This window comes from Onthophagus taurus, chromosome 11 (genome assembly GCF_036711975.1).
Source record: "Onthophagus taurus isolate NC chromosome 11, IU_Otau_3.0, whole genome shotgun sequence".
In the NCBI taxonomy this organism is placed as follows: domain Eukaryota; kingdom Metazoa; phylum Arthropoda; class Insecta; order Coleoptera; family Scarabaeidae; genus Onthophagus; species Onthophagus taurus.
The window spans coordinates 20453453-20481402 of NC_091976.1; the positions used below are offsets into that span (position 1 = coordinate 20453453).

Consider the following 27950-nt stretch of genomic DNA (forward strand, 5'->3'; position numbering starts at 1 on the left):
CCAAAAATTAAAAAAAAATAATTATGACAGCTTTCAAAATTTTTTAATAAACGTCATTAAAAATTATAACCTATAATTTGTTATTAATGTTATTGCAAAATGTTCAAACAAAATCTTCGCTTATTTAATTACAAAATATGTTGTTGTGTGTCTGATTTTATATAAAAATAAACCAAAAATGTTTGCATTAGGTTATCTATATTTAAATTTGTGACTAGGCCAAGATAAGCAAAACGCAATTTACTAAATTTTTATTTCTATTACGTTACAAAACCCTCAATGTACTATTGTTTTAATTTTAAATTTATCGATAGAAATAGATAAACTAAGACATCGTCAGTATTTTAATTTCGCTCGTGTGCTCGCAATCAAGTCGTGTATGCACTTATTTTCGACTAGGTTTTGCGTAAATCGATAAAACCGAATCGTGCAATACAACGTGAACTTCATCTTAGCTACTTCAAGCTTTAAGAACGATTTTGTAATTAAGATTTTGTGTTAATATCAACAACAAACATGGTGCTTTTTGGTTAAATTTTAACATGGATCACGAAAACAATAGCATTGTTTATTTGGACATACAAATAGGGAATGAAAAAGGTAAAATTCATTAATCTTTGTTGCATAATTTAATATCTATAAATATTTTTCAGCCGGACGGATTATTATTGAATTGTTTGATCAGCTCGTTCCCAAAGCTGCTGCTAATTTTAAAGCTTTATGTACCGGGGAGAAAGGAATTGGAGAATATGGGAAAAAATTACATTATAAAGGAAACACGTTTCATAGGGGTAAGTTATAATTATTTAAAAACTAAGGAAAAAAAAGTCGTACATAACCTCAATCGTTGTTTTTGTGTAAATTGGGTTAATCCAAAATAGTTACCTATGATAATATTGACATAATTTAGACATAATCACAATAGATTCTCATTTTACAAAATCCTCAGTTTTATAATTTCTCTTAAAAAAATGTGGAACAACTGCTGCTGTAGTAAATCACCGGAATGCGAAGACCCAAATGATTGGTGTGAAGGTAATAGAAAAGTTAAAGGTCGTTTTGGAGTTGCTTTTGTGGCCGAAACGCCTTGCTGTTGTCCAGAACCGATTGGATGGCAAGTAGAATTTTGTGACACCCCCTCAAAAGTTGAGCAACGATGCATGGAAATGATTCAATGGGCGAATCGACCTCCACTTCCACGTTGTGACCCATGTCCCCCTCTTGAAGTTGTTTCCCCTTGTTTTCCCCCAAAATGCAACCCTTGCTGTCCAAACACTAATCCTTGTAGCCCTTGTGGTCCTTGTGGTCCTTGTGGACCTTGTTTACCATGCAATCCATGTGGTCCACCATGTATGTTTGAAAGCAGACCAAGAAGAAAATGCTCTTGTTGCCCCGCCAGCTCTAAAAAAAAATGTTCATGTTCGAAGAGTAATTCAAATAGGAAAAGGTGTGCATGTCAAGAAAACGAAGAATTTTGCGATTGTTGTCCCAGAAAAAGAGATGGAAGAAGGAGAAGAGAGAATGGATCCCCAAATAGACCCAGAAATAAAAGTAAAGGGAACGTTTATGATGATGAAATACCTGTGAAAGAATCTCGACAAAGGTCGAAGAGTAAAGACCAGGAAAGTAGTCTTAGTGGGAATGTAAATGGTTAATAACGAATGTCCCCAAAAAACAACCAATCATCTTCATTTTTTCTCCAAATTTTTTATCGTATTTTTTTGGGACATTCTTTTACAACAACAAAAAAAGAATTTTAAACGTAACTTCGCAGGCACTCAGCATAGTCAGTTCAACAGGCGCTAAAGAATCATCAGACAACAAAAGGAAGAAATGTAATTGCGCTAAAAAACTCGAACTTTGCAGGGAATTCCTAACCGCCATTGTAAAAAATTACAAATCAATTATGCAATCACGAGAAGAAACCCAACAAAATAGGCACCACGACGACAGTTTTGATTCTGATTGTAGATGTGAAGATAAAATGAAAAATGTTTACGAAAAATTGAAACAATTTTATAAAAACTTTGATTATGATAATGAAGAGGAAGAAAGTCATCAAGAATCTTCAAGGAATACTTCTAAAGGAAGCTCGATTGAAAAGTTTCATCAAACGAGTGACGTCTACAGATTGGATTGTATTAATTTAGGTGTTCAAACGTTAAACACCGAAAACAAATACTGTCAATCTCAACGTTCGAATTATGAAAAAAGCGCGGGAGAAATGTACAAAATCGAAGAAGAATCCTTTGATTTTGATCCAACTCCGTTTTGTTTAACCGAATTGAATAAAACCGCCGATTATTGCGATTTAAAACGTTTCAAATCTAGAGATTTAATAAATAAAATGTCTCCGCCTGATCAATCTTGGGATTCTCAAGCATGGAGGAGAACGCAAACATTGGCTTCAGTTTGTATCGAAAATTGTCCAGATGAAGTTTTTCGTAGACTTGTTCGAGTGCGTTCGATGATTTTTAGATTAATAGAGGTTATACAAAGGTTTCTAAACACCGTTTTTGGTATGTTGCCTGCACGTGAGGGGGAAGGAAGTAGTGTGTTAAGTTGAAAAAAATTAGTTTTAAAAAAAACTGTGAAACGCCAATGAAGATGACCTTTGATTTAATATAAACAGTTGTCCACGTCCGTTTTTTGAGTTTTTAACGTCTGGAAATCAATATATTTTTTTCAAATAATTACCAATAAAAATGTGTTTTTTATTTTTTCGTTTTTATGTTATATTTCAAAAAATAATTAAAATAACTGAATGAAATAACATTATGCATTGCACGTGTCTATTTTTTTTTAATAGTGTCAATGTCAACCTTAAATAAACTTGTACATAAACAATTTCCAGAACGACTTAAAAAACAACTTCATTTGCGGATTTAACATTTATATATAGTGCGTTTGTAAAATAAAGGCGATAAAATCATTATGAAAAAATCCCTGAAACGAATTTAACCCAGATATGCCCAACGTGTTCTGGTTTCTGTTTTACTAATACTATGTTTTATATTTGTTATACAATAATTTATTAAAAACAATATTTGTGCTGTATACACTATGATTCTCAACGTATACGCATAAACTTGGGGATTTATTCCTTATGACAAATAATGACTAATAAGTGAAGAAAATTGTAGCAAAAGTTTTTTAGTTTCTAGATATCCGAGAAATTTACTTTCAAATCAAGAATACATAGAATATAAGTACAAAGGCTTTCACCGCCGGTGTTAATTAAACTAAAACTAGAACTAACAGAGTGCCATGTTACAACCTTCTTTAGAAACAAGTTCGAAGTTGTCTTCGAAACGTCAAACACTTTTTCCAGAGTGTCGGGGGATTGCTTCCGTAGCAGCATGTATCCTACTTCCTAACATTTGCTCAGTACTTCGGTGGCGTACACTTTGCTTTTTAAGTGATCCCAAAAATAAAAATCAAGAGGATTGAGGTCGGGCAATCCAGGTGGCCTGACCATTGGACCACCTCGACTTAGCCATCTTCTGGAAAACACATTATTTAGAATCTAGACTAAATAATGTGTTTTATTAGATATGTTACAACATAACATCTAGATTCTAGATGTTGTCGCATATATCGGATATCTAGGAAACCAAAAATGTTTTACTACAATTTTTTTCATTTATTAGCCATTATTTGTCTCGAGGAATAAATCTCCAAGTTTATGCATATAAGTTAAGAATCAGCCTGTATATGACAGTGGGCATATCACCCTTTTTATTGGGTATGATATGTAACATTTCACATCTAAACCTACGTTGTTACGTTGTGTTAATTTTTGGCATCGTTGTTCCACATCTTGTTTGTTTCTCTTGAGTAATGGCCCAAACGATTAAATCCGAATTTAGGCATTGTGAAAGTTGTCCTTTTTGGTAAATCGACGCTTTTTATTTTGATCAAGTAAAGTATGCACAATACTTCTTCTGAAAGATAACTCATTCATTGTGCCTCCATGAGGTTTATGGATTTGCCAGGCATTTTGTACCGCCATATCTACACAGTGAGCTATAAGAGAAAAATTCCACGCATAGCGATGCGATATAAACTTATATTCTGATCTGAACGGACCGACTCCTCTCAGCTTCTATATTTTTTTCAACCCCAATTGCATTCAGGCAAAATATAACAATATTATTGTCATTTTATTTTATGAAAATTATGTTGCTGTCCTTAATTTTGATAAGATATTTTTTTCACTCAAATTTTCTAACAGCACAATAGAAGAAAACAAATTATCAAAGAAGTAATAGAATCTCAGGTCTTTCCATTTTGATCTTAGAACATCGGCGTATTCAAGCCCAACAGAATATACTGCTTACAACCGTGCTTTATCTATGCTATGCTGTTTTTCAATATAATCATTTTTCATAAACTTTTCGTTCAAACATGTGCAAAGTGGTCTGATCTTGGTCAATTTGTCAAAGGGATCTAGAAAGTTGTTATCCTGGCAATGAACATTAGACATGATAAATAAAATGACCAAAATTTGTCGAAAATTGCTTAAATTTGTCTAAGCTTGTAAAAAAATTCTAAATTGATTAAAATGTGGCTAACATTATGTAAAGTTTTCCAAAATTGTTCATAAGCACTAAATTTGGCTAAACTTGTAAAAAATAGTTTATAAAAATTTTTCAAAATTGTTCAATATGACTAAAATGATCAAAATGTGGCTAAGATTATCTTGCCCAAAATTGTTTAAAAGCGCAAAATTTGCCTGTTATTATTTAAACTTGTCTAAGCATGTGCAATATTATCTAAAATGATAAAAAAATGTTTACATTGGTCTAAGCTTGTAGAAAATTATCCAAATTTTGCTGAAGTCGTTTAAAATTATTCAAAGTTCAATCAAAAATTTGATCAATATTAATTATAAAATCTATTTTACCAGTAATTTTAAGAAATGTAAATATCATTTAGAAAAATATCAATGATTAAAGTTTTTTCGTACTGGTTTTACTGTTAATAAAAATCCGCTTTACATGTTTCGACCTTAAAGGGCCATCTTCAGAAGCGCTACAATTAATGAAAGTAAGATTTTGTTTAAAATTACTACTAAAGTTAACTTAGTTGTCATTAGGAAAAGTTGGCTGCAAGTTACATTAAAAATCTTTATTTGATGTGCTAAAATTTACGATCTGTTTGAAGTTTTGAATGCTAACTTTTCCTAATGACAAGTAAGTTAACTTTAGTAGTAATTTATAACAAAATCTTACTTTCTGTCTAAATGCATCAATTAAATGCAAAGAGTGTTAAGCAGTGACAAAGTATGCCAAAAAAAAAAATGCGTTAATAATCTCGAACAGTATCAAAGAGTGTCAAAAGGAATCAAACGGTGAAAAAGTGTAAAATGGTGGCAGAAAGTCATTTAAACTGTTAGATTAGATTTTGACTAGAAAAACGCTAGCAATTAACTCCTTTGATATTATTGATAATCAGTGCGAACAGAAAACTTGTGAAAATTAATCACAGTTTGGGAACTAAAACATCACACAACTTCTTTCTTTAATAGCGAAGATTTTGATGATAAAACTCGCAGATCAATGCTTCTTTGGAAAAGAACAATGATCTTAACGTATGTTAAATAAGGAGTTCTTGAAAACTGCTTATGTAGCGTTAGACATTAATAGGTATTATAAGTAGTCTGGATACGCATTTTTTTGTAAAATGTTTAATCTCGGAAAACAACCTCTTATAATCCGATTTTGACAGAATGATTTACCATGACATTAAAAAAAAAACTATAGTAATGCTATTAAACTATGGCTTCTCAACTTTTCACCCAGCTAATATGCCCTCTAAATTGCTTGATCTTGGTGATAAACAAATCTAAAGACGAATTTTCTTCAAAACAATGCATATGAATATTTACTTATAAGGGATAGGATAAGTCTACGTAAACCGCTGAGTCTAGGAGTATCCTCTATGTACCAACGGAATGATGTCAAATCAAGGGATATCCTGCAAAATGTTTAATGGCTCGTGAGAAGTACTTCCACGAGATTAATCGCTCACCTACAATACTACCATACTATTTATCATCGAAATGATAACGTTGGATTCCTCATTAGTTGTACTGAATGTCCTCGAAATAAGCATCTCATTGGATCCAAACTGATTATAACTCAACAGATTGTCGAACATATTACCCAACATAATGATGTAGCCATCCATATGTTCACTGTTTTGGCAGTAAATTGAAACAGTAGACACATCTCCCCAACAATTGCCACCTCAGTCGGATCACTTACCTCTTCGACTACCCTACACTTCAGATCCAAATATCTAACTTTGTCCACAAACGAAATCAGGACTAGGATGGGTGAGATAGTCTTATATCTACGAGAGTTGGATTGCTTTTACGTTAAGCATAATCTATTTTTCTCTACTGAAACTCGCAAGCTTTTTTCCATTTAATCAATATTTTGAAATATACTACCTATAACATTTTTATTATATTCAACTTCGTGTTCCAAAAGGTATAGAATTTGTGCATTACTACTTTACTACTAGTTTCATTTCACATCACGCTTCACAGCAAAAAATGTAATAATCTCGATACGCCCTAATCTTTATCCTGAAATTACGGATTCAATTTGCCAACTTCAATCAAAAGCCTTTGTGTTATGGTCCGAAAATCATAATTTGGGTATCAGCTTTTTTTGGGTCCTTTTCATTGAGAACTTGAAAGATACAATCACAGATACTTAATTCAAACAGGATGTCGCATCCTGCCATATTTCTAATTTTACCTCACCGATTAGAATCTTCTAGTTGGTTCTATTTAAGTGAAGTTTTTTCCACAAGCAAGTTATCTAGAACTCTTATAAACTATAAAAAACATTTGTTTTTCCTAATTACAAATTTTGAATTAAATTTGTTGCATTGGCGCGAGCCATCTAAATTATGACGTAGAGTTTCAAAATTAATGACATTTCTAATTTTCGACGTTTAAAATATTTTGATTTTAGTAAATTTCTTTTATCAGTCAAAATTACCTCGTGTATATTTCTCAAATAAACAAAAAATGTATTCAAATTGCTGCTGCGATTACTCAGATGATGAAGATTATTGGTGCAACGTTCCGAGAGTAAAAGGTCGCTTCGGTTTAGCTTTCGTAGCTGAAACGCCATGCTGTTGTCCGCAACCAACAGGATGGCAAGTTGAATTTTGTGATTCCCCGTCTGAAGTTGAACAAGCGTGCCAAGAAATGATGATGTGGGCGAATCGCCCCCCTCTACCACGAATTGATCCATGCCCCCCCGTTGAAATTATATCACCATGTTGTCCTCCTAAATGTAACCCTTATTATCCCAGTTCAAGGGCGTGTTGTTCGCGATACGATTGTGGGTATTGTCAAGGTTGTTCATGTTCTCAAAGTAGAAATGTTAGTCGATGTGATAATAACAAAAACAGATTACGAGGAGGTGCTGTAAATCGCTGTGATGCTTACGACGAGGTTCCTGTTAAAGAAACTAAAAGAAAATCAACAAAAATAGTTGAATTTGATAGTTCGGAAAGTACTTCTTCTTTTTCAAGGGAAAAGACAACAACTTATCAAGAAGATACAAGAAATAAACGTGACGATAAAAAGAAGATCAATAAAAGTAAGAAAGATCAACATAAAAACGAGTTAAATAAAACTCAAAATTACACTCAAACTCAAAATACTGATTTTCAAGTTTATCACGAAAGAGATTTTATTCAACTGCAACCGCCACCTTATGAACCTATTGAACCACCAGAAAATTATTTATTACCCAGTTCTGAAATTCCTCAATCAACGTCAGATATAAATTCTGACCAATTAGAAAATTGTTTTGTTACAAAAAGAAGTGAAACTTCACCATTTTTATATTGTAATCAACCACCTCCTTATGTAGTTGATGATGGAAATCAGAAATGTTTAACTACAAATCTTTATGTAACTGATATTCCACCATTTAAACTTCCAAGTAAGCAATTTTCGAAATTTAAAAGCAATCAAAGTTTTGTTGGAAATATTGATAAAGAAGATAAACTTTCAAGTCAACAATTTCCGAAATTTAAAAGTAATCAAAATTCTGTTGGAAATATTCATAAAGAAGATAAAGTTCCAAGTCAACAATTTTCGGAATTTAAAAGTAATCAAAGTTTTGTTGGAAACATTGATAAAGAAGATAGTAAATGTACAAATATCTCAACAGGAGATGAACAAGAAACCAAAAATTTAACATCAAAATCATCTCAAAAAGAGGAAATTTCGAAATTTAGCAAGAAAAGTGAAAAAACTAGCTTAAGTCTTCTTAAAAGTAAACATACTTTATCTACATCGAAAACTCATCAAATGAACAATTTCGAAATAAAATCCAAAACTAGCTTGGCTACGCAAGGAGATAATGAATTAAATAAACAAAATTTGGAAAAAATTTCGAGTTCTGATTTGTTAACTTATTTTCGTGGGAAGAATAACTTTGAATCTGTGACTTCAACAGAAGGGATTCTATCAGAAATAATCAACGTTGGAAAGCTAAACAAAATATCATCTAAAGATTCATCAAATTGTAGACATAAAAAATGTTCAAAGTCGTCAAATAACGATAAAATAAAAGAATTCCATAAATTTCGAGAAAATACGAAACAATTTCGATCTGAAGAATCTAAAGATCAAAAGGAGAAAGGTTATAAATTAACAAAATCGTGTAGATCACCGACAGATTACCGGAAATACGAAGAAGCCGTTGAAATTGAGGAATTTAGCGATGCCGATAGCAATAATGATAAGAAAAAACGGTGGTCGTTTGATTTTTTTCGAAGTCTAACGAAAAAATTAGGTGATATTTTTAGGAATATCGAATCGGAGACGGATACTTTAACAGAACCAGTTATTTATATCGATGGGGTTCGTTTTAGAGTTCCCCCTAATATCCAAAAAGAATAAGCATGGAAAATTAAATTGTTTAAATGTTTTTTTTTTGAGCAGCAGATTTAAAATGATGTATAGAATTGTTAAGTTTTTGGGAATAAAAGTTAATGTGAATGGAAAATAAATTTGTTTTTTATGTTATTTTAACATTTATTTTCTTTTTAAACAAGATTAAAATAAAATACATTTGTTTAAATTGAAGATCCTGGTTGCTAGGATAAAAAAGTAAGAGGTTAAAGCTTGTAAAGTAAAAAATAAAAACTTCTAGAATGTCATGACTTTATTAAAGTAACTTGGTATATTTGATTAAGTGAACTCAAACTAATCGAGAGAAAATTCTCTACTAGAAAACCTTCTACGAGGTAATTTTCTCATCGTGCATGATGGCTTCCTATATCGGTGTGACAAAGCTCGAACGGTTCGGGAATCCCACAGACGTGAATGAACGTGTTTAGCTTTGTGCATTTATTATTGTGTGAAATATGGCGTGGCAGATGCAGGAATAATGGACGGTAACAACAAAGTTGAACAAGAGTCTACTTCACGCACTCAATTTGCCATTGTTGAAAATAATCACTGGCTATCATTTTTGAAACATTTGAGACCATCTTGCAAAATGCCTACACGTTATTTATTATCAAATAAATTACTGGACTCTGAGCATGAAAAAGTGGACGCAGACATTAAAATGAAAGTTGGAGAAACGAATCTAGCTTACAGTGTGATGGTTGGAGCAACCAAAGGAATGAATCCATACTTAATTTCATTGTTACTACACTAACGTAGTACAAAAATTTGCCAACAAATATTTGTCGACATAGTGCAGAATATATTGCCGAAAAAATCGATGAAATTTTGAAAGAAATTGGTCCTGAAAAATTCTTTGCTATAGTAACCGACATTGCCAGTGCAATGGTTAAAGCAAGAAATATACTTCATGAAAAGTACAAACATATTGCTGTTTAGGAATGCATTGCTCATACGCTAAATTTGATAATTGGAGACATTTCAAAAATGACTACTATTATGGAAGATGATGGCTGTCATCAAAAAAATTTACAATTCCCACACTTTATTGGCTACTTTCAAAAATGTGCAAACTGAAAGAAATGACACCAAAGCCATTTCCTTAAAATTACCTGTGAAAACACGATGGGGATCAATTATTTGCAGTTTAAAAAGTCTTTTTGATACAAAATATGCATTAAAAACTTTAGCCCGAACATATAGGGGGAGTTCAGGTCTTCCATCCGTCATCTTCCATTTAACCTAACAGAAAGCCCTCCGTCACCCACCCATCACTCAACACTTCGTAAATCGGTTCAGGGTTAGTCCAATCAGGAGGACTACCGAGGTAAATTGCTTAAAACCAAAAGGTACATGACCATATTTCCTTAGAACGAAAATTAAACGGATGCACGAGTTTTGAAGCTTTTGAATTCTTTTCTGGGTGCCAGTTAAGACTATAACGATTAGAGTAAATCAATCGTAGTGAGCCAATTAACTAAAGCTTAACGCATCATCCATGAATGGAATAGGAGTATTTCCTATCGACAAGTGATAAAACCCATCAATAAATTTCTCTTTTAACTTCGGAGGCCCAAACAGAATGATCTGGGTTTTATTAGCGTTTATATTTAAGCAATATTCCCGAGCCCCATCGATAATGTCACGCAAGGCACGTTTAAACTTATTGAAACTTTCATGAAAGTGGCCTTCAGAAAAGGACAAATCTGAGTATCATCAGTGTATATCAATCTATTGATATTTATCGTTTAAATTTTAAATAGTGTAGGGCCAAGAATCGATCCCTACGGTATCCCAGACCTTATCTCCAAAGCACTCGACTTTACCTGCTCAATACTGACTGATAGAATCCTGCCTTTAGGGTAATTTTTAAATTTTTGGTAATGAGACAGAATCAAGCCCGATATGGTCAATAATTGATATTAACAAGTCTATATACATATATATATATATATATATATATATACTCAGTAAATTAGGTGCAAAGTTGATATTGGATGAGGATATTTTTTGGGTAAAAGTTTCAAAATTTTATCACCTAATAAATTCTATTGGTAAATACATAATCTAACTGGAAGGAGATAAATCAAGGTTGAGCCAAGTAGCTGAATACTTTTATCAGCTGGAAAGTCATTTTGAAACAGAAAAACTTTTTAGTTAACAGAAAGCAAATGGGAATACAATCCATCTTGCTACAAATATTCTAGATCAAAATTTTAATGGAATTCATCTTAATAGAGAAGAACAAATACAAGGAACAGAGTCTATAGACAATATGACTACTGTAACAAGCCCAGATGAGTTTGCAGATGATTAGCCCTTTATCGACCTAAAGAATTGTTATTTGGAACACCATATGTTTTAAAATCTGTGGAAAAACTGCATCCCGTTGTATGGTGGAAGGGAACTTGTTTTGGGTCGGCAGTAAGTAAAGTAGCGGTCAAGATACTAAGTATGCCTGTGTCGAATGCAGCAACAAAAAGAATCTTCAGCACCTACAACTTTCTTCACACTGCGAAAAGAAATTGGCTTACAGCTGAATGAGCTGGTATTGAACCTTGATTGCTCATAATTTAAAATTATTAGATTCATGACCAGTGAAAAGCATCTGGAAACATCCATAAGTTCTGTCACCAATGTGGAGGTTAATGAAGACAATGATATTGAAGTGATTGAATTGCAGTGATTTGGAAACTTTGTCAGAGCTGTGTGGCAAGACAATAATGTACATTCTCCTTTTTTTTTTCGAGAATTTTTCATCTCTATGCTGGCTTGGGTTAATCTTATTCTTAACTAGTGATGGAACAGATAGTGATTTTGCGAAAAGCCGGATACTGGATATTCGGCATCCCCTTCGGCCGGATTCTGAAGTGGTAACCCAACCCTATATTGCCTCATAATTGCAATATTTGAATAAAAATGAAATTAATAAGAAAGCTAATAAGATAAGTCAACTTATTTGGAAGCAACTATAAAAAGAGGATACTTTATTTCATAATTGGCGATATTTCCACAAAGATCCTTCACGAAATTAATTTTATAGCAAAATTTGAAAATTATCGATGAAAATTGCAACATCGAAAATTTTATCAAAACTTCAAATATTGTTTTCTCAAAAACTAAAAGTTATTTTTCAAAACGTCTTAGTTCATTGGAAAGAAGATACTTTAATTAATAATTGGTGATATTTCCACAAGGATCCTTCAAGAAATGAATTTTATAGCGAAATTTGAAAGTTATACAGGGTGTTTCGGTAACTCGGGGAATAAATTTAACCACATATACTAGAGTGAAAATGATGACGATTGAACATCCTTTAGTATTTTTTATTACTTGTCTTGTTATTTTATGTACTTTTTTTATTATTCCTGTTAGTGTTGTTGGTTTTTGGTTATTTTTTGTTGATTTTTAATTTATTGTTTTTGAGTTCTTTTATTAAACCAACTAAAACAAATTAAAAATGTGATTTAGCTAAATCTACACTTGGACATGTTGCATACATAATAGTTATGACAGCTCAGTTCGATTTTCACTTGTCATTGCTAATTCAAATTATTTATTTATTTATTTTTTTTAGTGTTATTGAATCGGAGCCTAACATTTTTGCATTTAATACTGAAACGGTGGTTTTTATCAATATTCTCTAAGAGTGATAAAAGTTTCTAAACTAAATTTACTATTAGAAAATGCAAAAATAAATGTAGGGTAATGATAGGATAAAAAAGTTCTGAGCAAACAAACTTTATGAACAGCCTGTATAGCATTGTTCCCGGGTACCGATCTAACTCAAAAATTGCCTAATGATTTTACGTGATGTTAGTTTACGCTGTACCAAATTTCAACGCTTTACCATAAATAGTGTTTAAGATATTTTGAAAAATGTGTTAAAATTTCATAACTTTGATGGCCTGTATGTTTGCAATTTGAGGACTTTTACTAATTTTTTTTACATGAATCGTCATCATTTTCACTCTAGTATATGTGGTTACATTTGTTCCCCGAGTCACCGAAACACCCTGTATAACGATGAAAATTATTGCATCGTTACCAGACTTAAACACTCTATGACATGAGCTATTTTCCAAACCGCTGAGAAAACACAGGATTTATTAAACAAAATCGTAAGCGGATGTGTGAGTTATAAATAACAATTTTTTATTAATATAGCAGGAATTTCACCGCTTTCAGTGTCTAACCAACCTTCGCACTATCGACACGCAAGATTCAGCAGCGACAATACTACCAACCATGCATGCAGTAAAAACAGATCCAAATTAGTTTGTAATCAAATATCATCGATTGTAGCAACGAAGAATCTTTACCGCCGGAATTCTGCTCACCTAAATTTGCCTGCCTGCCTTTCCTATGTTTAAGAAAAGACCAAACATTTTTTAGATTACGTGCAATATTAGACTCTGTACAATTAGCATCTCGCGAACATTTTTAGCAAATGTGCAACTTGTCTTGTATGTGCCGCGCAAACATTCTTTGGTATGTCCAAATTTGCGTGCATCAGATTTGTCTTACAACAGCCTAAAGTATAACTATAAAGTCTCTTGCAACTTATTCTTTAAATTTATAAATCCAAAATCTAATACAAATTTGATCGAAAATAAAGTCATGACATTCTTAGAGATTTTCATTAAATTCTATTAGAAACTCAACTAAATCATCTAATAAATTCATCTCAAAAATCGTCTAAACAAAATATTTAAAATCTAATAATTTTTTTTATTACAGTTGTTCCCCAATTTATGGTACAAGGTGGTGATATAATAAACTGTGATGGAACGGGAGGTGAGAGTATTTATGGACCTTCTTTTGAAGATGAAAATTTTACGATTATGGTAATAAATAATTTTATATAATAATTATTCTTAATATTACTTTATTTGAACAAAATAGCATGACAATAAAGGTACAGTAGGAATGGCGAATCAAGGACCAAACACAAACGGCAGCCAATTTTATATAACAACTGTTCCTTGCCACCATTTGGATGGTTTAAATGTAGCTATAGGTAGGGTGAAAAAAGGTTTAGGAATCGTGGAGGAAATGCAACAACTTCCCAGAGAAAATGAAGTTCCCTTAAAAGTAACATTTTTGTATTAATAAGGTTATCATTAACATTTAATTTAATTTGTTATTCAGAAATGTATGATTGTGGATTGTGGTGTAATAAAAAATGGCGAACCTTTAAATATAGAAGAGAATGATGGTACTGAAGACGTTTACCCTCCATATCCAGAAGATTGGGATGTCGAATCAAAAGATGTAGATAAAGAATATAAAAACGCGGTGAATCACATAAAGAATTCCGGAAACGCTTATTATTACAAATGTGATTATGTCCATTCAGAAAGAAAATATAAAAAATCTTTAAGGTATCTCGAAGCGTGGTTAAAACGACATAAAAAGCAAAATCATCCAAAAGTAACCGAATTAAAATCGATTTTATTAATAAATATAGCTGCAGTTTTATTAAAGAAAAAAGAATACAGAGAAACGATTAAAATCTGTACGCAAGTTTTATCTATCGATCCAAAAAATGTTAAAGCTCTGATGAGGAGAGGCTGTGCTAAGTTGGGAATAAAAGACTATAATGATGCGATTAGAGATTTTCGACATATTCTCGCTCTAGACCCAAAAAATAAAACTGCTCTTGTTAATTTCCAAGTGGCGAAACAATGTATGTTGGATTATACCAAGAGGGAACAGGAATTATTCTCAAAAATGTTTTAAAAAATCCCAATTTTATGTTTTAACTTGTAAATACAAAATGAATATGTACTTTAAAATCTAGTTTATTATATACCCTAATTATAAACAATAAAAGGTAAAACAAAAAAAAATATTTGCATATGAATGATTGTTTATTGAAATAAATCAAGCGTATAACAATGCAGAACTAGTGTGTGTAAAAACATTTGAAAATGTACCCGAATCTTAATCAGACTGTCACGTTAATTTCTTGTCTTTTTATTTTTGTACAAATTTTTTTAAATAATTAAAGGAGAAAGTTTGGGTGACACTTTCAACAAAGCTACCATCAAAAGCACAATCAAAAACCCCTCTTTCAAAAACTCAACGGCAGTGTGCATAGTTCTAAGTTATAATTTGACTATCAACATTACTTTATATTATATTTTTTTTAAGATAACCAAATTATGACTTTCTCTTTTCGTTTGGTGGAGTTTAATGAAACACTAACACGAATAAATATTCTTATCTAATTTCTTTTAAGGCAAGTAAAGCTTTCGTTAAATAAAAGAAATGATCAAAAAATCAAAAGATTTTCATCCGTTATTATCTATTAATAAATATTATCTAATCTATTTTCTAAAAAAAAAAATAACGTAAAAAGTGAGAAAAATAACGAACGTTTTTTTAAACTAATTGTAACAAAAACTAAAATAATATCACAAACGAGACTCATTTTTTTTTTTTTTTTTTTTTTGTTAAAAGTAAAAATGTTCTTTTTTTAACTTTCTTCTAAAACCTCTACGCAATCTCCTACCATTTCCTCTTTAAGATCTTTACCTGCATCCGCTTCATGCCCAACGAGACAATCGGGATTTGTTTCGCTGACTGTTTTAATTACACCATCAACTAACGTTCCAGCGAATTGTTTTAACTCTTGGTTAACTTCTTTACGTGATTTCATCGCTATAGGTAATGGTAAAGATGATGGTCTTGTTTGTTTTTGAAACGGAAATAATTTCCCACCATCACCCTATCAAAATAATTATTTATAAATTACAATCTTCAGATACATGGTTAAACCGGAATGATTCTAGTTCTAGGTCTAGTGTTAGTTCTAGTTTTAACCCATTTTTGCCCGAGTTAACTTATTTCGAATATAAAGGTTCTTTTACATAATTTTGATGATTTTTATGCATAAGATGTCTCATTATATGTAAAAAAAAATGTGATATACAGGGTGATTTATTAGCACACCATCAAACTTTGACATATGATAGCTAATGCAATTACCAAAAAAAAATGTTAATGAACATCCTATTTCAATTATTTATGAAATTATAACACTTTAAAGTTTTCTGCAGCGAATTTATGTTATAGTCAGTAAAATCAAACATTCACAAAAACAAAGTCGTCATTGTAGTATGTCAGTTTGCTGTAAGGTTTAATTATTACATACAAGAAGAAACTCAAAATGTACGCTTATAGCACTGAAGAGTACGCTGATATAATTTTCGTGTATGGTTTTTGCAATGGAAATGCTCGACGAGAATATCAAGAAAGATTTCCACAGCGTCATTTGCCATATTCAGTTTTTAGCGATTCTTTCAGAAGACATCGAGAAACAGGTAATCCTGCTCCAGCAAAAGCTATTCGACCGCATGTAGTTAATGTATCATCAGCACTCGAAGAATAGCACACAACATACATGTAAGTCAAAATTTTGCATGGCGCGGTTAACAGAATGTTCAAGCTCTACAGCCAGGAGATAATCAGCAACGGTTAGTATTTTGTGAATGGTTATTGCAGCAACACGCCTAAAATAATGACTTAATTTCAAATGTTTTCGAGACAGATGAATTATGTTTTACACGAGATGGTATAAATAATTACCATAATGAACATATCTGGGCATTATAAAATCTGACAAAAAAAACACATAAATATTACAATATTTGTAATATTTATGTGTTTTAAAAAAAATGTTGCAGTTAATTATGATATAAAAATGAAAACATTAAAGTGTTATAATTTCGTCAATAATTGAAATAGGGCATATGTTCATTAATATTTTTTTTTGTTAATTCGATTAGTTATCATATGTCAAAGTTTGCTGGCGAGCTAATTAATCACCCTGTATAATTTTCGTTAATTTTTGATGTTCCAATTTTGGAACACTGGGAGTGAAAGGGTGCGGTGTCTAAATACTTAATAAACAATAAAATAAAAATTAAAGTAACGATATATTAATTTTCTTTGACATGATAACTCTTAAAACAATGATCATGAAGGTTTACAACACATTTTCGTAGCGTTTTTGTGGCAGTGTACGCAACGGTTTTGTTTTTGGGCCGGCATTATCCAATGATTTAGGCAAACATATCAAATTTGGGCATGGATTCTGTTCGCCAGTGGTTTTGAAGTCTTTGGACGTTCTCCGTTAGCTGCCGGTTGACCATACTTTTTTAAATAAACTTGAACAACTTTTTGTCTGAATTTCAAAAAAATCACCTTTTTCGTTTCCTGCTTGTATACGATAAATTTGCCAAGAATTGTAGAGGCATGTATCTAAGCAGAAGGCAAACAAGGTCCACCACCATTTTTTTGACCGAACGCTGATTCTATAGTTTTCAATGTTTTGATCCATTCTATCAACTCCCCTCATATTTTTGTTGAAATGAGCAATAACATGAGGTTGAGAAACATGTCCCTTCTTTTTTTGGCTTGGTATCCATCTATTTATTTGTTCGATTGGGTTGACTGTGTCACAGGAACTTACAGTGCTGTTATCATTCCAAGCTGTCACAATTATGTTTGTAGTTTTATCCGTTAGGTACTCATACGTGCCCCTTGGTGTCTTTTTTAAAATTTTGCTGGGAGTCATAGGGCATTTCTCATTCCTGTTAGGATTGATGGTTCCGGTGTATCCATACCCTAAAGTTTGAAGATAATTCACCAGTTTCAAAGATTTTAAAATATCTATCAGAGTAAATTTTAAAGGACACGTGTTTTTGAAGTTTTGACATCAATGAGACAACAGTAGAACCGCCAACACCCAGTTGTTCAATGTGCGGTACGTTCTCTTGTTTTCCCTGATATGGTTCAAATTGAATCAGGTATCCTAATGGATAGGATCAGGTATCCTAACAAGCTCCATATCTTGTACCCATATCTAATCGGTTTACCTTTGATGAACTATTTGGCTCCATGTCAACCAAAATAAGGAACCATGCATTCGTCAATGCTCAGTTTTTCATTTAGGACTGCATATGCTAAGCAACGTTTGTTAAGCATGTCAAAAAGAGGACGCAATTTTGCAAATTTATCAGCTTTAGGCAGATTAGTGTACATACTTCTTTATAACGTCAAACCTGTTTCTTCTCATTGCATTTGTGACCATTGGATTGTATGTATCACTGTCAGTCTCCCACAGCATACGCCATCGAGGAACTTGAAGATGTCCTGACAAGAACAAAATGGCAACGAAGCATTTAATTTCACCAGTATCAATCTCAAAACTATGGTCACCATGTTGCTGAGCATAGAGTACAAACATATCGTTCGAGAAAGTGCATATTTCTTCATCTAAAACTTTCAAAACAGGAAATAGCATCGGTAAAGTTGTATGTATGAGATTGGCTTGGTGAAACAAATCGCGGCAAAGTTGGAGTCAAATCACATTTCGCCCAATTTCTTTTATGCGGATGACTATAATTTGTGTTGACTAAACAAGAAAGATGTAAATTGTCTTCGTCACTAGAATTTTCTGTGTCTTCGGCGAGGTTTTATCGATTGTCTAAATTTTGCAGTCGCGGAAGGAAATTCTTCATCATCACTATCTTCCTCAGAGTTTCTTCCATCATTAGGTGGAGTAACATAAATGTCTGCTTCCCAAAACTCATCACTTTCCACCAAATCAATAAGCTCTTTGGTAGAATAGTACCTAGAAAAAGTGTGTACCCAATCACTCCGAAATTGCAACATTCGAAAATAACGGTAAATTACCATAATAAACGCACGCAAATTTGGCAAGATCTTTTATAGCAAACATTCAACAGACAATATAGTATGTTTTAGTACAAAAACAATTTTATTTGAAATTATTTAGAGTAAATTACAAAAAAATACTTACTTCTTTGCAGCCATTTTTACACTATAAACACCAGCACAGTAAACTCTGTGAGATTTGCAAACGAGTGAATTCTAACAATGTAGTACACTTTCCAATAACGTATGAGACTATGGCGGACAAGATGAGACCTGCAGAATGCAAAAAACCGCGAAAATGCGGAAGTGGTGGGGTAAAACCGTCGCTGTTCCAATATTGGAACACTGGGCAAAAACGGGTTAATTATTATTCAGCGTTATTATTATTATTGCTGCCAAGCTGAGGGTCGTCACTGCGACCTATAAGATCTATTGCAACCTAAGCCCTCAAAAAATTTGGGGCAAATGTAGGTCCTTCATGAACCTTGGTATTGCTCCAAGGGCTTGTTCCTTTATGTCGGATTACGTACATTACCGAAAATGTTATGTCTTAGGTGGCATCTGGCGACGCATTCACACAGTATAGGTAGGGTGGACCATAAATCCATGAACAAAAATCATTTTTTTTCGGTATTATCTATGGAACACGATTTCATTCATGTGGTTGCCTTGGTTGGCTTCGCAGTAGTGCATCCTGTTAACTCAGTTTTCCATGACCTTGGTCACGGTTTTGTAGCTCTATCTAGGAGATATTCACCTTAAAGGCTTGAATCGTTAATGGATTGGTCGCATAACATCGGTCCTTCATGGCACCCCACAAAAAAAGTCTAACGGCGTCAAATCGCAGCTTCGAGGTGGACAATTGATATCGCCGAGACGAGTGATAACATGATTATTGAACTTGGCGCGCAAAAGATCGATTGTGGCATGGTGCTCCATCCTGCTGAAATCAAAGATCGTCTAAGTCCATGTCTTCAATTTCCTGCCACAAAAAATCGTTTATTATGCGTCTGTAGCGCTCACCGTTGACCGAAATGGCGTTTCCAGCAGCATTTTCAAAGAAAAATGGGTCAATGATGCCACCGTTCCAAAATCCACACCAAACTCTGTCACTCTCTGAGGATGCATTGTCTTGTTGACGATTATGTGTAGGTTTTCCGAACCCCAGATGAGGCAGGTATGGTTGTTAACATAACCGCCGGATTAAAAATGTGCTTAATGCTTCAATAAACGCAGTGTTTGGGTTACACAACAATGACTTTGGAAATAAGTTTGCAATATTTCCCAACGTTGTTCAAGCGTAAAGCGATTCATTTCGTTCCGCGGAGATATGATACTGATTTTCTATCAAGATTTCTAGCGGGAAGAGCTGTCACTGGACCGCCATATATGTTCAGCAGTCTCTGACTCTTTAGATTTTGCGATGGAGTCATTGCCCTCAATGTCTCTATGACCTTGAACCCACCATAAAGTAACATCATTGCTCCTAGCGAGTTCTCTCAGGTTGCTGGTACAGAGAGTGCAGAGTAACATGCAAAGGCCTGAAATGCCTTTAGGGCGGCTCGACTGTCTGTGAAAACGTTTATGCACCTTTCTATCCCTTTTCTAGGATCAAAACGGTGCTGAAGTTTAAAGAAAGAACTTTAGCTTGAAAAATGGTTATGTCCAAGTTAAACGAAACTAACTTTAACAAACTGAACTAACACTAGAACTAGAAAGTTTCATGTTTAGCCATGCGTCTGAAGACTCACAGCTAAATACCTTTGGATAATTGTCCAAATGTGCAAATTAAAAATTTTTCATATAACCTATTTTTGAATATTACTTACTTGAGGTGTATGAACTGCTATTATTTCCGTTTGCGTTCCAGCTACAGTTTCCTTTAATTGTTGATTTACATTTGACATTTGACTAAACATAGTCATAAATTTGACTATATCTTGCATTGATCCTTGTAATTGTTGAATCTATGAAACAATAAATTTAGAAATGCAAATAAAATTTTAAGTAATATCTACCTGATTTTGCAAAACAGAACATGTTTGAGCTAAATCTTTAACTAACTCTACATTATCTATCTTGCTTGTACCAGGAACAACTGAATTATTTGCCGATTCGTTTTCGGGATGGATTGTAGAAACTTTTTTCCATAACGCGTTAATGGCTTGCATCTGCAACATTTGAATTTTTCTTTCGCTTTCTAAAGCCGCCTTAGTAGATTCCATATCGCTTGCTAATTTCCTAAAAGAAAATAATTTTAACATAAATTTGTTATGTACGATTTAATTTTTTACTGGATGTATTCATCAGCTCTTCTAGCTTGCAAACTTTTATATAAATCTTGAATATCCTTGTCGCAATTTCTAATGTAATACCCCCTCCACATTCTTTGAATAATAACTGCAGCCCTTTCAATTTTATCATCCCCAGAAACAACATTTCCACCGCTTTCAACCTTCAATTTCTTTTCCTCCGCTTTCAATTGAATCGATTGTAACTTTGAATCATAAATTTCCGATTCATCCTCACTACTTGCAGATTTTTTCAACGACGATTTTATGACATCATTCTTCGTTACTTCGTTATTTTGCGTCATTTTTCTTTGTCGATTTGGGCTTGGTGTATTCACCCTTTTATTTTCAGGTGTTAAATTTCGATTTCTCGCAATATTACTTCTAACCGATTTCGGTGATTTCGTTATCGTTGCGGTGCTCTGGACGGATTTCGGCGTTACAGGCCGATTTGTGATGAGCATTGGCATCGACGAAGGGGTACTCAGTCTTCCGATTAATGGCGACGGGCGATAATCAGGGCTCATTAAAGATTCGGGAACGGGAACAAGTTTTGATAAGGCTTGTAAAGGACTACTAATCATTTCATTTTCTGAAACTTAAAAAAAAACGATGAGGGTATTAATTACATTAATTTAATACTTACTATCGAGACATTTTTCTAAAACAACCGATGAAGACATCTCTTTGGTAATCCCATTACATTTACCATTAACAGTTTCGCTTAATAACTTAGGATCAAGACTTTGAGTCATTAAATTTGATGATTCTGTAATTGTCGATGATGAGTAACAACTAGATGACATCCTATCTGGCGATTTATTTCTATTTCCTATCCGAGAAGCTACAATTTTTTTAATTAATTTTTATAATTATAGTTGGGAGTAAAACTACCTGTTTTTGGGGAATACTTTGCACCGTGAAGTCTTTTTCTTGTTAGCGGTGATGGGATTGAGTTAACTTCAGCTATAAAATTCTTAAATTAATAACAAAAAAATTCGTCTTAATCTTTATTACATTGCTCGCGAAGCTGTTGTTGATGATGTTGAGCTTTACTCAATATTAATCTTAATTTACGGTCCTCTTCAGTTTCCAATTGTTCACCAGTTAAAGGGCAAGTACTTGCTAAATACTGACTTAATTCATCTTGATCACCAACTCTAAAATGCCTACCTCTACCTTGAGAATAAAGCCATTCACCTCGAAGACTACAAAATTGTGAAAATAATCATTAAAAAATTATGTGATAATTATTGGTTTTTCCTAATTTACACCACAACTTAACCATCTAAGAAGATGTAACCATCGCGAGGAGCGCAGAGAGGGTCAGAGACTTAAACCAGGAACAAGGATGAACGGGGTCAAATGCTACTGGAGTACTTCTACATGAACACTCAGTTCAAGAAACCATCCCAAAGGAAGGCATGGGAAAGCCGAAACAATAAGGTGAAAAATGAGATCGACAACATCCTCACAAGCAGCAAAGAAATTTGCACGAATGTTAATGTCCTCAACCGATTTAATACTAGCAGAAAACTGATAAAGCGACAATATCAAGAAAACATCCAGACAAAAAGAGTATGCGAGTGTACCAAATCAAGGAACAATAGATTGACTGGCAATACGATGACCCTCATTGAGGAGCGACGTCAAAGAAGTAGAGACGGGGAGGGATACAAAGCTTTCAGTAAGATCATACAGACAGAAATCCAGAAAGATCTAAAAAACCATAACACTTGATTGGTTGTTCAAATAATCGCCGACAATACCAACATGCGAGTCCTATGATCCAAGATGGCTCGAGAATAAACATACATTTCTAAGATGAACAGAGTAGATAAGAAGTAACCGATAAAAGGCGGACTGGTTTAAGGAGGACGAGGGACAGAAAAGCACCCAGGGAAGACAAAGTGACAGGCGAAATGCTAGAGATGGGAGGAGACATTGCTCAACCTATTGAATAGATGTCTGCGGGAATAGAGGATTGTTGTTCAAAAAGTGTGAAAAATTACCAAGCAATCAGCCAACTATCCACCTTTGACAAATTGTTATTCTATCAGCCAGTCGAACAGGCGGATTTTCGAAATTAAGAAGACAACAGAGTACAACATCTCTCTTCATCTGACCTTAATAGATAATCAAAAGGTGTTCGAGTTCATCGAGATATAGGTAATACTAAAAATAATGGACAAAGACAGAATCTATAACCTTGACCGACACATTTACGGGCGAGAACATGCTAGTAGAGAAGATCCCGGTTAAGAGAGGTGTTCACCAAAGAGACCTGATATCACCCAAACTATTCACTTTGGTACTGGTACTGGTTCAAGAAAGTATCTTGCGTGAAGATGGACATCAATATCGACGGCACTTGCCTAAATTACCTAAGATTCGCGGAGGACATCGTACTGATAAGCAGCGACCGAGAGAAATTGAAGGATACGCTGGAGCAGCTCTATAAAGTATCAGCAGAAGAGGGTATAAGGATAAATCGCGAAAAGACAAAGATCTTGAGTCCGGATACTATTCAGTTTCCGATCGAAAATCATGTTTTAGAACATTACGCCCACCTTGGTCAGGGTATCAAGCTGGCCAAAGAAAACTAGACCACCGAAATAACAAAAAGTAACGGTTGACATAAGCAGCGTTTGGGAAAGTTAATTTCGTCTTCAAAAACCCAGCTATGCCTATTAACCGAAATCACTGTGCAAACGAAAAAAAGTGCCAATAGGCAAAGAGTTATGGAGACGGCAATCAGCGGACTAAGATCACAGACTTGGTGGCGAAGATTGCTGGACTGTGGCGATGGGTAAGACAAGACAGCATCAAATGGCCGTAAAAGATCGTCCAGTGGACAGGAAATCGGAGTGTGGGAAGACCGCAACGGAGAAATTCGCTACAAATGACGTCAAACAGCGAGAATGAAAATTCATAGACATTCAGGAGTGCATAGAGACGGGCTAAGAAAGAAGAAAGAGAATTCGTAAAAATTCAAAAAATACTCGTTTCAGCTAAGAACAGGAAGGCACGCGTGAAGTGTGCGAAGACGCCCCTCAACTAAACTCGGCAGAGAGGAGAAGGTCCTGTGGACCGACGAAATTCGATCTCAAGTACCTGCTTCCCACGATGAAGCACGGCGAGGGTTCCGTTATGATGTGGGGGTGCTTCAGCGAGGCTAGCACCGACCAACTGATTCGCATTACGGGCACCATGGATCGCCAGAAGTACTGGGACATTCTGCAGGATGACATGCTTCCTTGGGCACTTTCGCCGATGAGAGGCTCCAACAGCTGCAGGCGGAGTAGGCGAAGATCGACCAGACCACTATCGATTCGGATTCTTCTACACAAGTCTATGTCATGTGAAATACATTGCAAAAACTGTGTGGGAAAAACCAAATTATCATATACTTTTGAACGGTACTGTAAATACAAGCAGAATTTATAATAAAATTAAATTAATGACAAATCCTCAAGCTCAAAACATAACGTTAGAAAACTCTTTGTGAGACCACAAATAAATCAAAATAATACAATGACTATTGTAGCGGTGCAATAGACGTAGCGTGAATTTGTATTGTAGAGGTAGTTTAAACAAAGGATGACTCGAAAGGTTTAAGTCTGAACATTAAAATGAACATCCCGCAAGACCTCCATGGAATTAAGACCATCATATCAGATACACATTTGGGCATATAAATAATACATGCGATTAAATTTGTGGGCCAAATATCTCAAAAACCTCCTTTGCAAAGTCTAATTCACAAACTCAACCAAGTTTGTTTCTACTAACCGTCCACGTAGGAAACCATGCTGTTGATGGATGAACTATAAACATACATTTAATACAATGATAGATTGCTCACAGATCTGTGAGTTTCTTTGATCAAAAGTTATAGCAACTGGAAGTATACCCATTCTCTGGAAATGATCTTTATTCATATGCTGCACTTTGTAATTATTGCCTCCATCTACTTGCTACTCTTGTTGGTGCGAAAGATAAACCTTATTCAAAGTATCCGAACTCAATTCAACAGCAAGAATTAATTCGTCTAAAGTTTTGTAAATCGATTTTTGCTACAATGACTGAATTGCATTAAAAAAGCATATATCTAAGACGTTTGTATCGGGAATATTGGTGGCTGACATAACATTTTGATTTTGAACCCAATTTTATTTGAAGTTTCATTAAACTCAATATCACCAGGAAGAATGTGTGGTCTTGCTAAAATTGTTTGACGACGACCGGATCTTGGCCATTTTGCTTGAATTTCGGGCAACAATTTTTGAATAATTATATTCTTATAACTACTCTTCTCTAGTGACATTAGAAACCACTTTCGTTTCAATGGTCCCAGCTGTCCGATTTTTACTGCTCCGTTTAGCAGGTTCCAAAAACACAAAAAGGCAAAATGCCAAGTTTTCCATCGAAGTTCTTGTTTTCAGAATGATTCCAACGTGGTCAAGCTACAGCGGCTAAGAGCATTACTTTTGTGAGAAAACGCTTACTTTTGCTGGTTCCTCTTTGCCTTCAACTAGGTAGTACTTCTCAGCTGTTTTTGTGAGGTAAATCTATTTCTCGTCTACAAATTCGGTCATACATATCGATGAATTTGGGAGCTTTTGCATTTAACCTTTCTGGTTTAAGCATTGACAGACAATGTTTCAGTCTTTCAATTCTATTGGCGTCTGCGAGGAAAGGCTTGACTGCATTTAAGTGCCGTCGTAATACTCCTGATCAACGAACGAATAGTACCTACGTCGATTATGTAATGGTACTGACTTTATTAGCGCCGTCTCAATCTTTCTCGGTTTTCGAGCAACGCGTCCTTTTTTCCGTGACTTTACATCTGTTACTCATCAGATCTGTTACACCATCGGCTAACGATTTTCGGGCTTGATGCCAAATTCGGCTTACAGTTTTTACAGAAATGTTAAATTTGTTCGCTGTCATCTTAATTGAGCCTTGTTTCAGTTTGATATTCTTATTCAATTCCAGTAATAACGGCTTGCCTTGTGTTGGGACTTAAGTTTGGTCTTTCACGATCGTTTCTTGTCAAAATGTTTTCCCTCTCTACCATTATTTTTTTAAACCGGATCTTTATGTGAGGTCTTGAAATGAATGGCAATGAAAAACTTAATCTTTAGTAAGTGTTTTCAAAACGACAATTGACGTTTAAAAAATCGATATTGGACGCTTATTTCTGGGCGGAGGGAGTAATTGACAAGAAATTGACACATCATACATAGATTAATTAAATAAAGAAATAGTTACTTACGTTATAAGCCTGGTAAACGACTTATAACAGTAGAACAGAATTATTTATTGTGGAGGAGGCGACGAAGAAGACGAGTCTGGAATATCTAAACAAGTACTGTTTAAAAGTTTTAAAATGTATCATACATTTTATGTCATACTGTCAAGTCTGGTTAAACAGCAATTACAGTGTAAAACATTTAATTATGTCATGTAATTTTGTCACCTTTTTTTCTATGGCAACAGTGTTGCTGCTCATTATATTGATGATGTAAACATCACAGTAAATAACTTACCTGATAATTTTTATTTAATTCAGTCTTCCAGAGACACATAACATTAAAATAAACTTTACATTTTAAATACAGACTTTCAACTTTCACAAACATTAAAATAATAAAAATAAAGCTTATTAAAAAAAATTGATGTGGTGTAAACTAGGAAAAACTTATCAATACTAAATTATTTTTACCTTTCTATAGCATCAACCACATATCCATCAATAATTTGAACATTCATACACCAATTGATGATAAAGGGCCGATAATCGAAACCACTAAAAATTATATTTAAGGATAAAATATTGTTATTCAAGAAGCTAATAACGAAAAGACATAAATAAAAGCAGCCCATTTAGTCCCATTTTAGTACCACTCTGTACCAATGCCCAAAAAACAAATTGAGACAAAGTTATAACAACACAAAAAAAGCAAGGATACATTTTGTTTCCAGTCATTGTAACGCAAGGATTTCCCGCAATGGAAATGCTATTTAAATTTTTCAAGTTAACAAGCTGTGAGATTTCGTTTAAATCGGAGATGTTGTTCGAGGCGAGTGTCAGTGTTATTAATGAAGTTGGTAAAAAACGATCGCATTGCCTTAAATGGCCGATTTTGTTATTGTGAAGCAAAAGTTCCTGAAATTTTAAGGTTAAATGAAATAAAACGAACCACACCCAGTAATTAAAAATAAATGGTGGTGTTAATTACCCTTAAGTTTTTTAAAAAAGACAGATCCACAATGTGTGTGATGCTATTTTCACTTAAGTCCAAGTGTTCAAGGTTTACATTTGTATTTAGGTGCTCAATAGTCTAAAATTATTGAACATATTAAATATAAATGGGACACAAAAAAAAAATCAATACACACTTTAATGTTATTTTTTGCTAGATTTAAAACTCTTAAATGAATCAAATCTTTTAAACCTTCGATAGTTAAAATGCCATTATTAGCCAAATTTAAGGTATGTAAAGATTGCAATCTGCAAACTTGATGCATCCGTAATAATTGATTTCTAACAGCAGAAAGCTAAAAAAACGGAGGTTATAATATCACAGAAAAAGATATCCTTATCACATATTTACATACTTTTTGGACCTTTGTATAAGAGTCTATGTTATCCAGTCTTTGTAATTCATTTTCATCTAGTATTAGAGTAGTAATGTGCGAGTCGTGGAGCTGGGGTTTGCTTAGCTTTTTAAGTTTTTTGCCCGACAGGTTCAACGTGTCTGAGTTATCTACAATGAGGTTAGTAGAAGCAATTCCGTTAAGAAAAGAAAGTTTTAAACAGGACATTACCCATTTGCTCGTTACGCCATATATTTTTAAACCGATTAAAAGTGAAGTTGTTTATTTTTGTTGAGTAATTGTCACTTTTGACGCTTTCACTACGTTTGACAGAACTCATATGACACCACAGGCATACCAACAACATCGCATAAGAAATAACTAGGCCATATTAAGTTTTTTGTTCAAAACGAATATTA

The 27950-nt window shown here is 33.7% G+C and overlaps 2 protein-coding genes across 3 annotated transcripts; one reads left to right on the top strand and one right to left on the bottom strand.

Annotated features, from left to right (window-relative positions):
* The first annotated feature begins 91 nt into the window (after window positions 1-91).
* On the top strand, window positions 92-14816 carry LOC111424173 (peptidyl-prolyl cis-trans isomerase D-like). Of its 2 annotated transcripts, XM_023057615.2 has the most exons (5): window positions 92-600; window positions 654-791; window positions 13691-13797; window positions 13856-14044; window positions 14102-14816. In XM_023057615.2, exons 1-5 carry the CDS (start codon window positions 543-545, stop codon window positions 14690-14692), a joined length of 1083 nt encoding a protein of 360 aa, XP_022913383.2. In that variant the 5' UTR covers window positions 92-542; the 3' UTR covers window positions 14693-14816. The 2 variants fall into 2 exon arrangements, with proteins under 2 accessions (XP_022913383.2, XP_022913385.1); XM_023057617.2 differs by lacking the exons at window positions 92-600; window positions 654-791 and adding an exon at window positions 13145-13441.
* Window positions 14805-27873, bottom strand: LOC111424098 (centrosomal protein 97kDa). The gene is made up of 13 exons (XM_023057526.2): window positions 27763-27873; window positions 27553-27701; window positions 27334-27492; window positions 27174-27275; window positions 26904-27100; window positions 26657-26740; window positions 21946-22136; window positions 21823-21894; window positions 21575-21772; window positions 20932-21526; window positions 20656-20878; window positions 20467-20604; window positions 14805-15683 (listed from the first exon to the last, which is right to left on the bottom strand). The coding sequence occupies exons 1-13, from the start codon at window positions 27869-27871 to the stop codon at window positions 15432-15434; spliced, it is 2469 nt and encodes an 822-aa protein (XP_022913294.2). The 5' UTR covers window positions 27872-27873; the 3' UTR covers window positions 14805-15431.
* Between the last annotated feature and the right edge of the window lie 77 nt (window positions 27874-27950).